The sequence below is a fragment of the Camelus ferus genome, chromosome 2 (assembly GCF_009834535.1).
Source record: "Camelus ferus isolate YT-003-E chromosome 2, BCGSAC_Cfer_1.0, whole genome shotgun sequence".
In the NCBI taxonomy this organism is placed as follows: Eukaryota; Metazoa; Chordata; class Mammalia; order Artiodactyla; family Camelidae; genus Camelus; species Camelus ferus.
Window position 1 is genome coordinate 69,766 of NC_045697.1, and position 12,780 is coordinate 82,545.

Genomic DNA, 12,780 nt, shown 5'->3' on the forward strand with positions numbered 1-12,780 from the left:
TATCATTTGGTGAGGAATCATTTTTTGATTTAAAGCTTGAGGGCAATGTTGGTAGTTACTCAGTAAACATTTACTGGGTGAGTAAAGCAGCCTGGAATTGAAGGGGTTAATGCCACATATTTCACTGACCTTTTCTCTTGAGCCTCCCACTCTCTGGCACTTCTGGATGTAGTTTGTCCTTCATTCAGCGATATTTATTGAGCATCCACTGTGTGCCAGGCACTGCTCTAGGTCAGAGGGTTCAGTGAAGAACAAGACAGCAACTGTCTTATTCTCGTGAAGCTTACTTTCTAACTGAGGGGACAGAAAATGTGTAAGTGTACAAATAAGTAATCAGAACAGTTTCAGGAAACAACCAATGTGATCGAAGAAATCGAGGAGGAGAATGTGATAGTGATGGGTGGGGTCATCCTCAGTCTGGATGCTCAGGGACAGCCTCTCGGGAGCGGTCCTTCTGTAGAAGCAGGTCCTGTGAAAGCTGGAAGAAAGGCACCTGGGCTCCAGACCATCAGAATTGCTGATTTCCTCATCTGTCCTGTCAGAAGTGTGGAAGGCACCCGTTCCTGCTTCATTCTGATGAGGAGAGTGCTGTTAGGAATCTGGGCAGTTTGGTAAGAAAAAGTATCGTGAGCGTGCGTGTTCCAGGTTCTGTTCCGTCCTGCACGTGGGCCAGGGTGTTTCCTAGGGCCTCTCTTTTCCAGTTTGTTACCTTTCACCAAACCAGTGTTCTGTTTAATTTTGGTATGGGTGCCTTGTAGGTTCTTACTCCTCATTCTCCATCCAGGAGGAGCTGGAATACAGGAAGTCCGTGCTGGAGTTAGGGTCACACAGCTCTGGAATTTGATAGGATCGGGTGGTGCTGGCCAAGGAGTGTGTGCCCTGCCCTGCCTCTACTCAGGGAAGGGACTTAGTTCACCTGGAGGTGTTGATACAATTGTCATGAAACGTCAGTTTTAAAATTTCAAGACTAATGTCTCTGGTAGCACTCTCCCATGTTAGGATTCTGCAGTAGCTTCCTTCTAAAATTTTGTAACTAATTTTTGAATGTCTTTCCTTTTGGGGGGAATTTATAGTCATAATAAGGAGCAGTGACCGCTGGCTGCAGTGAGCACATAGTGCAGCAGTATCTCATGCACTTTCACAGCAGCCCTGTGGGCTGGGCTCCGTGAGGTAGGCACCACTCTCTTCTCCATTTCCCTGATGGGGAATTCTCACATTCTCTTTCAGTGGTCTCTGTAGAGCCCTCCTTAATTCTCAGAAGGCAGGAAATTACTGTCCCATGGGCCGCAGCGGTCACTGGAAAACCTCCAAGAAGATGACAGACTTGAGCTCTCACTTAGACTTCCTAGAACTCTCAGCTGCAACTCAGCTGCTGCCTGCATGTCTCCTGGGGCACAGGGGACACCAGGTAGTCTCTGCCCTTTGAAAATGTCAGTGTGAACCCAAACCAGTGTGAGGGGCGAAGTGCCTTGTAACAGCCCAGAGGGGAGGACAGGCAGATTCGAATACCTGAAAGCAGAAAACCCTCAGTGGTAGAAGGCGCTAAAAACAAAGTCAGCTGACAAATGATAAACTGGAAAGATTACAGTAACACAACAAACAAGGGGTTAACCCTGTGGTATGTAAAGAGGACCCGACCAAAGACAGCAACTCAGTGACAGCTGGACAAAGGGTATAAAGAAGTCCACAGAGGAAAAATTGAAAATGGCCAGTAAACATATGAAGAGATTCTTAACTTCACTGGTAATCAGATCAAAGTCAAACTAAGACAATATGTAAGGCCGGTTTTTGTCTATCTCATCGTGCAAATTTACAGACGGTTGATAACCTACGCATCACAAGAAATGAGGTGGACAAATGCTCCTCGTACTGTCGATGTGAGTATGACTGGACTGAGCCAGCACACCCACCACTTCCACCCTTGTCCAGTGTACTGCGGCCTCCAGCTTGGCCTATAAAACTCTCCCAGCACCGTTTCTCGCCCAGAATGTGTCCAAACACAGATCGGGTCACACTGCTCTACTTCTTAAAATCCTCAGTGGCTTACACGCTGCCTAATCACCTGGGCCTGGGTGCCGTGTGGCCTTGCGCCTGTTTACCTCTTCAGCCTCCCCCTCTTCCTGTGTCTTTAATCCACACAGGTCACACATAGCTCCGTCCCTAACGTGTGCTGCCCTCTTTCACCTTGCGGTGTTTGCCGTTTGCTGTGCTTCGCCCTGGGAGGGCCCACCTCACCCCACCTCACCCCACCTCGACAACACTTCCCCTTCCACACCTCAGCTCAAATGGCCCTTCAGTTGGAGGCTTTTTAAAAGCAACAGACATTAAAACGGTCTTGGATAAATACATTATACATCCAACCACGAGTGCTTTGTAGCTACTGAAAACAAAAGATGAAGTACCTGTTATGTTTTCTGTGGAAAGGGGTTCATGATATGTTATTAAGTGAAAAAAGCAAGTTGCAGAATTATTTATATCGTTTGTTACCCTTTTGGTAAAAAAAAGTGTATACTTTGTATATTTATGATTATACACATGCAGAAAAAAGTATGAAAGGATACTCACTCGAAGTAACTGGTTACCTTTAGGGAGTTGAATTTTGGGGTGAAAGGCTCACATTTTTTTAAAAATTACTTCAGAGGAGGGAGGGTAATAATTCAGTGGCAGAGTGCCTTTTTAGCATGCACAAGGTCTTGGGTTCAATCCCCAGTCCTTCCATTTAAAAAAAAAAAGAACAAAAAAAAACTTCATTGAGATAGAATTTTTATACAGTCCATACAGTTTGATGAGATTAACAGATGTCCATCCATGCAGCCCGCCTCGAGTCTGGATTCTGACCTCCGCCCCAGCGGAGATAGCTGTTGCTGTTGCTTCATTGACTTGCTCAGACTAGTTTGAGAGAGTCTGTCTCTGCCAAGGTCCAAGTGTTCAATAACTGATGTCTCTGCTTGTTTGGTTTTTCAATTCTTGGTTGTTTTTAAGCCGAGGTCGCCCGGGTCAGCAAGGCTCCGTGGTAAGCAGTGCTTGGTCAGCGGCTGTGCTTTAACACATTATGCGGCGTGGCTTCCGCCCTTTGCAGGGTTCTGTGTGCCACACACTCCTGCTGAGTCAGTTTATGGTCAGCCCTGCCTCTCACTTTTGAGCAGGGCCTTCTGTTCAGCTGGAAGTAACAGGTGACCAGGCCCTCTGTTCTCTCCTGAATGTGCGTGCAGCCCTGTGTGTGCACGCGGCCTTCCGGGTTCCAGGAATACATGGGAGCTCATGGAAGTCCATCATAGCTGTCCTGTTCCCCAGATCCCTTTTTCAGTTTTTTGCTGGTCTCTTACTACAACCAGCGTAGAAGCCTCCAGGCACTGTGACGGTGGCCTTCCCTGTGTTCACCTCATCCCTGGCAGGGGACTTTTCCCTGGAGGGCAAGATCGGGGAGGCTCCTCCTGGCTGTCATGGCTGCCGCATTGCTGGGTGTCAGGGAGAGGAGCAACCCGAGTTAAAACATCACAGGTACGCATAGCTCTTACCGAAATTCTCAAGTTTGTCTTGAATAAGAACGTTTCAATTTGTGTATATCCTTGCTGAGTTTTCAAAGTCCTGAAATGGTTGTTTTTGGCAGTTTTATCCAGTTTTGTCGTTGTTCTTAGGGGAGAGGATTTGCTGAGCTCCTCATTCCTGAAGTCCAGGATTAATTTATATTTGTATTAATTTGCTATTAAAGAAGTCTTGGCAAAATTATTACGCCTGTTGGCATTATCCACACTCCTGTTTATTTTCATCACACAGGCCCCTGAATGCTAGTGTCATGGGTTGTCTGCTAACTGCAGATCACAGAGACATATTTAGACTGTGGTAAAATGAGGGAAGTTTTGACTTAATTCTGTGACAGAAAGGCGTGAGGACATGTCACACCAACCCTCTTCTCCAAGAAATTAACGGTGCCAAGTTCGGGGGCGGGGTCCCACCAGCGCCCCTGGGCCATTTTACTGTGAGAATTTCTGAGAGTTCACGTTTGGAGACTGCTTTCCTCCCTGAGTGTGTGAGAAGCTGTTCTCTCTTGGGGTGGACACTGGAATCACCGGCCTTCAGGGTTAGTGCATGGAGTTTGCTTGTCACATGGAGCAGACCTGACAGTGGGTCTGTGTTTTTAGTGCACACGCTCAGCCGTCTGCTCCAGCTCCTACCATCCAGAGCTGCTTTTGTGGCCGCCACATCGTCTGGCTGCCCCGCGGCCTCCTCTGTATCCTCTTGTCAGCTAAAGTATGGTCACTTCTCCACTGTTGAGTTTTCTGGTTTTGCCCAGTATCTGTAGCTTCTCCCTCTTTGTCCTAACACTGACCCAGCTTTGGGTCCTGGGGTTGCTCCAGCCCTGTGCTCGCCTCATTCGTGAAACCATCTTTGGCACCTGTTCCCACTCTGCACTTGATTACGGGGTCTGATTCCTGAATGTCTCCTGCAGGCCTTGATGACAGGGAGCCTCCCTGGCTTCATCGATGTCGTCAGGAACCTCAATTCTCCCACACTGCTGGAAGACAGCGTGATCTCACGGGCAAGAGCAGCTGGGAAAAGAATCGTCTTTTATGGAGATGAAACATGGGTGAAATTATTTCCAAAGCATTTTGTGGAATATGATGGAACAACCTCATTTTTTGTATCAGATTATACAGAGGTCAGTTTTTAAGAAAAGTATGTCCTATGAGACGGAGCCTGGTGCCCTCTTACTTAGTGAGAGGCAACATTGTTCTGTATGTGGCTTCTATTAGTATGTTGGGAACAGTATGGAGGAATTGGAACAACCGTTCCTTCCCGTAACCAGCTACAAGCAAGGAACGTAAATCCTGACGCAGGTGCGAGCGTAGTGCTCTGAGCCGGAGCCGAGGCCAGCTGCTCACCTGCTGCTCACAAGTGCCGAGGTTGGGGAGGCCTCCTGGGAGGAACTGCTCAATCTGAGCTTTGACAGTTGAGTGGGGCCTTTGCCAGTGGACAGAATGGGGTGGCAGCATCTGTACGAGGCAGAGCCCGAGGACCCCATGGTCTGTCTGGGATCCTCCTCACTGTGCGGTGGCAAGAGGGCAGAAGTGAGTTGGGTGGAGCTGGTCCTGAGAGGTGGCAGCCCTGTGCTGGGCATGCAGCCTCCAACAAGGAAAAAAGAAGCGTGATTCGACCTGCAGTGAGAAAGTTGGCCCAGGGGCGGAGGGAGGCCCACAGGGCAGAGGCACCCACACACCTGGGCTGGCGTTGGGTGGATGCCTCGCACCACCCTTGCCTGCTTGCTGGGCCTGGGGGAACATCTGCAGTCCTGCCACACCAGGCCGAGCAGTGTGAAGACAGCAGTTACTGCCCATCCTGTGTGTACACTCTGAAGTTCTTCTCTCTGTAGTAGGTTTTTCATGGGGAGGGAGGGGCCGGCTGAAGAGTTAGGCCGACGGGGATGAAGCTCTGTCGGGGGCTGTGACTGCGAGTCACCGAGGGCTGCGTCCCTTCTTCGGAACAGCCTTGTAGGCACACGAGATGCCCTCAGCTGCTGCTGCTCCTCTCCTGCACTCTGGGTGCTGCCCTGTCTTAGCTCACTGCCCTTAGTAGCCTCAGCAACTTGGCACCTGTTGAACTTGGTCACTGGTTACTTCCGCTTAAGCTCCGGTAGTGACCTCACGGAACTGTTTTGTCAGAACAGCCCATGTTCATTTGAATTGTAATTTGTCCTATCTACAGCTTAGAGACATTAAAAACAGTATTAGTGAAAGCTTAATCTAATGCAAACATTTTTAAAGACAGTTTTTACTTGGGGGTTTCTTTTTTATGTCTTTTCAAACTCCCATGAGTCCGGTTACCTAACATAAACCCCTCATTTTTATAACAACCACATCCCTTTCCCTTGAAGGGTGAACTCAGGGGACTTCAGGGAGCTCTTCATGTGTACGTTTTCCCCTATCAAGGTGGATGATAATGTTACAAGGCATTTGGATAAAGTATTAAAAAGGCGGGACTGGGACATGTTAATCCTCCACTACCTCGGGCTGGACCACATCGGCCACATTTCTGGGCCCAGCAGCCCGCTGATCGGGCACAAGCTCAGCGAGATGGACGGCGTCCTGATGAAGGTCCACACCTCGCTGCTGTCCGAGGTGAGGTGCGCTGAGTGGGCTCGGGTGTCAGGGCGCCAGTATTTCCTAGAGGAAGTAAAGCTCCTAACATGAAGTCGGGTGACCTTGCGTGAACCTCACCCCCACCGGCACTCAGGCAGCCCTCACCTACGAGCACGTGCCCTGTGCTGACACCATCTCCCCGCAGCCCTGTGGAATAGCAGCTCTTACCTCTCCCTGTTCATCACAGATGTTTCCTGAGTGCCTCCTCTGCCACCGTCCCTCTCTGGGCACAGAATCTGAGAGAAAAGCCATAATTTAAAATGGTGTGTTCAGAGCAGTGGTCCTTGAGGATGTGTGAGTTGTGAGCAGAGATTGAAGGGGGTGGTAGGGCCAAGGCGCCACCTGTGCAGGTGTGTTCCAGGCTGAGAAGCAGCGATGGAAGCCAGAGCCTGCAGGCAAATCCAGGGGCAGCCGCGGCCGCTGCTGTGCCCCAGGGGTGGCTCTGTTTGACAGACAAGGGGGCGGGGGCCCCGGCTCCTACAGCTTGGAGTCACAGAGACAGAAACCAAACCCAGATCCTCTGCCCTGAGAGGCTGAACACACAGCCCTTCTGTGCTCTGACCTCCACATGATTCCATCTGTTTTGTTTATGATTCACTTGACTTTGACCCTTGATCTGGCAATGAGCTCCTAGGTTAAAAAAAAGGAAAACCAACTCACTTAGAAAGAGCTACAATTTATAAAATAAAACTAAAATCTGAAGTTGTTTTCTTAACAAGATGGTATGTCTTCCTCGGTCTGGGTACACTGGAAATACTTTTCCTTTACCTCACAGGAGAGAGAGACTTTGGTACCCAATCTGCTGGTTCTTTGTGCAGACCACGGCATGGCTGAAACAGGGGGTCATGGGGCCTCTTCCCCGGAGGAAGTGAACACCCCTCTGGTCCTAATCAGCTCTGCATTTGGAAGGAAACATGGTGAGACTCTGGGGATGTTTAACTCTAAAATTGTATTTTCTCCGTTTTCTATAGTCTGATTTTTTTTAATTTAAATAAATTTGTTTTGTTTTGTTTTACCACTTGATTTTAGTTTTATTTTTTTCAATTAATTTTTTTTAGGATTCTTTATTTATTTTGTGTGTATATATATATATTTTTTTTTTTGAAGTGCAATCAGTTTACAGTGTTGTGTCAATTTCTGGTATATGGCGCCATGCTTCAGTTATACATGAACATACATATATTCATTTTCATGCTCTTTTTCACCATAAGTTACTACAAGATATTGAATATAGTTTCCTGTGCTCTACAGTGTAAACTTGCTGTTCATCTATTCTATATATATCAGTTAGTATCTGCAAATCTCTAACTCTCATTTTATCCCCTCCCACCCTCTCCCCCTCGGCAACTGTAAGTTTGTTCTCTGTGTCTGAGAGTCAGCTTCTGGTTTGCAAGTAAGTTCGTTTGTCTTTTTTTTAGATTCCACATACAAGTGATATCATATGGTACTTTTCTTTCTCTTTCTGGCTTAATTCACTTAGAATAACAATCTCTGGGTCCATCCATGCTGCTGCAAATGGCATTATTTTTTATGGCAGAGTACTATTCCACTGTATAAATATACCAAATCTTCTTTATTCAGTCATCTGTCGATGGACATTTAGGTTGTTTCCATGTCTTGGCTATTGTAAATAGGGCATGTGTGTTTTCGAATTAGAGTTTCCTCCAGATGTATGCCCAGGAGTGGAATTGCTGGATCACGTGATAAGTGTATTTTTAGTCTTTTGAGGAATCTCCATACTGTTTTCCACAGTGGCTGCACCAAACTGCATTCCCACCAACAGTGTCGGAGGGTTTCCTTTTCTCCACACCCTCTCCAGCATTTATCGTTTGTGGACTTTTAAATGATGGCCGTTCTGACTGGTGTGAGGTGACAGCTCATTGTAGTTTTGATTTGCATTTCTCTGATAATTAGCGATGTTGAGCATTTTTTCATGTGCCTGTTGGCCATTTGTCTGTCTTCATTGGAGAAATGCTTGTTTAGGTCTTCTGCCCATTTTTGGATGGGGTTGTTTGGTTTTTTTCTTATTAAGTTGTATGAGCTGATTTTAGTTTTAAAAACAACCTTTTTGGAAGCGGTTTAAGTTTGAAAACCCTGAGCGGTGTGAGGATGAAAACTAACAGCGTGAGGGTCGGTCAAGGTTTGGACTTTACATTTCTTGCCCTGATTCTTCAAATACAAATATTCTTTTCAGGAATTTTCTGGTGTGAATGTCACGGCCTAGGTGTCTGGAACTGTTAATAAGAAGTGCTGGCAGCTTAGAGACTTCAGAACTGCGTGTGCAAACTGAGAGAAACATAAAAAATTAAACTTTTAAATAGTGTCCATTATTTGAACGTATATACTGAATAGCAGTGTCAGCAAGTCACAGGACCAGCTCGAGGGCCTGCCAGTGGCTCTCTGGCTCAGATTCACCAGCCCTTTGCACTTGGCTGGCCGTCTGGCTCCCCACCCTTGATCTGGGCCTCACGAGTGTTCCCACGCTGGACGCTGGCTCCCTCCCTCATGACCCCTCAGTTCCAGTGGGCAGGCTGACCCCCCACCCTGGGGCCTCCCATTTGTCCGGTTTCCCTCTGACCTCTCCCTTGGCCGTGTCGTCTCTGTGGGCTTAGTGCCCTCGCCTCTTTTTCTGGGCGGCCTCTTTCATTCTGCGTTCACTCCTCACTCCAGTGGACCTCATCTACTTCCATGAGAGGGGCACAGCTGTCACATCTGTCCCTCCAGCTGTCTCCTCTTTCCTCTGTCTAGACTGTCTGCCCAGCTGCCTGCTGACGCACCTGTGTGGCCCTCCCACGCCTGGAGTGCATGGGACAACTGCACCTCTGCTCTGCCCCCCACTCCCCGTTCTTTAGGGTAGAAGCCTGGTGTCCTCCTTTGCTCCTTCCACACGCTGGACCAGCCCCATCTCCCATACATACCACCTTTCAGTAGCTGAACCTCACATACAGTAAAACTCCTACGTGAGGCTCCCTGCCTACCTCATTGCTTTGTCCTGAGCTGCATTCCCCATTACTCACCGTATCCGGGCCTCCCACAGGTCCTCCAGGTGACAAGCTTTTCCTCACGTGGCCTGACCCCGTCATCCACAGCCCCTCAGCCTGTTCTCACATTTGTCCTTGGTCTCACCCATCAGCTTCTCTGGGGGGCTGTGTGCATGCTCTGAATCCAGAGGGACAGCGGGGTTGACTTGACCTCTCCAAAGTGAATGTGCCTCTGCATCCACTGGGCTCCCTCTACCTCAGTGTCTACCCCACACTCCAAAACTCACACGTTACAGAGTTCCTCGTGCTAGTATCCCTCCCTTGTACGTGTGCTACTCTGGGGAAGGCACCAGGCTCCGCGTACAGTGAGTGTTGTGTAAATTTATTGACATAGAAGACAACGAGGTGATTTCTGTCTGAATCTACACGGAACAGTTTGTAGAGATGGGTGATTTGATTTACACTGCTGTAGAAGGTCAGATTCAGGAGTGACTACCATCATACACACCCTCGAGCCTGTCACTTAAACTGTCTCCTTTCTTCTAGGTGACATCAGACACCCAAAGCGTGTCCAGCAGACTGACTTAGCTGCAACCCTGTCCATAGGGCTTGGTCTGCCGATTCCAGAGAACAGCGTGGGCAGTCTCCTGTTCCCAGTTGTAGAAGGAAAACCAATGAGAGAACAACTGAGATTTTTACATTTAAATACAGTACAGCTTAGCAAGTTGTTGCAAGAGAATGTACCATCTTATAAGAAAGGTGAGCCAGTTAACAGTTGCTGACACCTGTTGCACTGTGTTTCCGCGTGCCTGGCGTTGTCCTGGTGTGTCCGTGGTGGGGCTTCAGCAGTCAGGCTGTGTGTTCTGTTTGATCAGAGCCCTGACTGTCGCCACTAGTGGTGCCTGCAGATGTACTTGTCTAAAGCTGATTGTTTCATACATTTACTCATTCAGCAAATGTTGAGTTTTTTCAGTGTCCTGTTTGGCCAGGGACTGTGGAAAGCACTCGAGACTGTGGAAACACAGCACGAGAGCTCTGCCCTCACAGAGCCAGTCGTCCGGAGGGAGGACAGAAAGAGAGGGGGCAGTAAGTGTTGGACAGTGACGGTGCCTTAGGAAAAGGCTGAAGCTGGAAGAGGGGTGCAGGCGGTGAGGGCCGTAGGGGTAGTCTGGCTTGGGAGCCTGGCAGGGGCATCGTGGCAGGCGCAAGGTCTAGTGTTGGGGACCTGCCGGCACATTCATGGAGTGACCGGGGGCCGCAGTGTCTGGAGCAGAGTGAACTGGGGGCAGGCAGAAGGACCTGAGGCCTGAGGGTGGAAGGTTTCTTACTTCCATTCTAAGTTCAGTGGGAGCTGCTACAGGGTTTCGCGCAGAGCCTGAAGTGTTGCCCTTGCATCTGCAGAGACTCTTTCAGGTGCCCGTGTGCCTTCAGAGACAGATGAGGGAGGGCGGGCCCAGGTGGTGGAATCTGGGACAGATGGTTGAATTCTCAATTCATTTTGAAGGCAGCGCAAACAGGATTTGCTGATGCGCTGGGTATCAGGTGCATGCAAACCAGAGGTGTAAGGAACAACTTGGGGTTCTCAGCTGAGCAGTGAAAGGATGCAGTGGCCATGATCGAGGGAGAGAAGGCTGTAGGAAGGACATGTTTGCAAGGCTGTGTGTGTGTGTGTGTGTGTGTGTGTGTGTGTGTGTGTGTGTTTCGCGGGTGGGGGGCAGGCTTGTTGAGGAAGCCAAGTAAAGAAAGAATGTCAAGAAGGAGGGTGTGAGGATGTGTTGAATGCTGCTCAAGGTAAAGTGAAATGAGGAACTGAGAACTGACCCATCCGACAGTTGAGGATCTCAGCGGCTGTGTGAGGAGGGGTTGGTTCACTGCTGTCCCGAAGAGGGAGCCAGCGGCTGCCGGGGCTGGGCTCTGTCCACAAGCTGTGGCCAGCCCTGAAGTGAAGACTTAGCTCAGCGTTGGGGTAGGAGGGGCTTCCCAGGAGAGACTGTGAGGAAGGGACACAGTGGAAAAAGGGAGCTGGTGGGGGTGGGGGTGGCCTGCCCCCCTCGGAAAAGTGGATGCAGTGGAGGAGGCTTCAGGCCACTCCTACCCAGTCCGTGCTCAGTGCCTGAGGGTTGGAAAGATTTTGTAAAACCAAGGGCCTCTTAGTGCAGTGCCTTTCTGGGTTATTTTAACATTGCACCTTGAGGAAGCAAGTGGAGAGAGAAGGGGAGAGGGGTAAGCAGGAGGCAGAGGAAGACAGGGCCAAGTTGCGGGGTGTTGTGCGTGGCCGTGTGCCGAGGCCGTGGAAGGAGCTGGCGTCAGAGCCTAGGCCAGCATCGCTAGATGTTGCGGTTTTACTGACGGTGTCGCTGACCACCCCTCCCCAAGGGGCAGTCAGGTGTCAGGCTTTACCACAAGCCGCAAGTAACTGAATGCTGTGAAATGAACGTGGGTGGCGTGTCTGTGATCTGTGTAAGTCGCCTTCTCTTCTTGTCAGACCCTGGATTCGAGCAGTTTAAAGTATCAGAGAGGCTGCATGGGAACTGGATCAGGCTGTACTTGGAGGAGAGCTCCTCAGAAGTCCTTTTCAACCTGGGAAGCAAGCTGCGCAGGCAGTACTTGGATGCCCTGAGGACCCTGAGCCTGTCCCTGAGCAGACAGATGGCCCAGTACGATGTCTACTCCATGGTGGTGGGGACTGTCGTCGTTCTGGAGGTACGGTCCTCGTGTGGAGTGGGGGCTCGGCTGGCAGGCCAATTGTAGAACAGCCAGGATTCTGTAGTTTGAAGGATATGCAGCATCAGTGTTTCTGAAAAGGGAGAAGTGAGTGTCTCTGCTTGTTAGACTTTCGTGGGGCGTCCTGACACCCCAGTGTCGTCAGGTGTCCCAGGGCCCTGCTCCACACCACTCGGTGCCCCTTCCTGGCAGTTCATGACAAATACTATGTGTTGGGTTTCTGCTTTCTTTTCAGTTTCTGCCATTTGAACGATGACACAGGGTCAAGAGATGGGCTGCTTCTACGCAGGCTTCTCCACACCCAGCAGCCGTTGACACTGCTGTTGTGTTCCTGTTCCAGGTTCTCACCCTGCTCCTGCTCAGCGTCCCACAAGCGCTGAGCAGCAAGGCTGAGCTGGACGTCCCTCTCTTGTCGCCTGTGTTTTCGCTGCTCTTTTACCTGGTACTCCTGGTTCTCTCGGCCCTGCATGTCATCGTGTGCACCTCTGCTGGCAGTCGGTGCTACCTGTGCAGCCTCTCGTGGCCGGCAGCCGGTGGAGTGATGGTGCTGATCTCCACGCTGCTCTGTGCAGTCACATCTGCTCTCGCCAAGACGCTCGCCCGTGGGAAGCTTCTGAGTCAGGTAGGGCTGGGCCCCGCAGACACAGCAGTGTCTTTTTGGGTAGGCCTTTTCAGGTTATTTCAGCTGATCAGACGTTGGTTGAACCCCTGGTGTGGACCAGGCACAGTGCTGGTGGGAGCCGAGGAGAGGGGCACGCCCTTCCTAGAAGCCAACAGGATGTGCTCACAGCAGCAGGTCTCCCGGGCCCCTGAGCACCCTGACTTCAGTCTCTCAGACCTGTGTTGTCGGGTCTCATGCTTCCATCCGAGTTGAAGAGACAAGTCCCCTGACTGTACCCAGGGACCGCACATAGCTGCTGGGCCGCTGACTGATGGGG

General features: G+C 50.0%; 1 protein-coding gene across 4 annotated transcripts in view; it reads left to right on the top strand.

The window, feature by feature from the left end:
- Positions 1 to 12,780, top strand: part of PIGG (phosphatidylinositol glycan anchor biosynthesis class G) — a 28,560-nt gene that overhangs the window by 2,392 nt on the left and 13,388 nt on the right. For 2 of the 4 annotated variants that reach the window (XM_014553398.2, XM_006177821.3), the window contains exons 3-8: positions 4,451 to 4,660; positions 5,928 to 6,116; positions 6,913 to 7,054; positions 9,665 to 9,877; positions 11,604 to 11,821; positions 12,183 to 12,464. In XM_014553398.2, coding sequence (XP_014408884.2) covers positions 4,451 to 4,660; positions 5,928 to 6,116; positions 6,913 to 7,054; positions 9,665 to 9,877; positions 11,604 to 11,821; positions 12,183 to 12,464 — 1,254 coding nt within the window. Of the gene's footprint in view, positions 1 to 494; positions 1,878 to 4,450; positions 4,661 to 5,872; positions 6,117 to 6,912; positions 7,055 to 9,664; positions 9,878 to 11,603; positions 11,822 to 12,182; positions 12,465 to 12,780 lie in introns of those variants that run through there. The other 2 variants (XM_032491667.1, XM_032491673.1) reach the window with 2 other exon arrangements.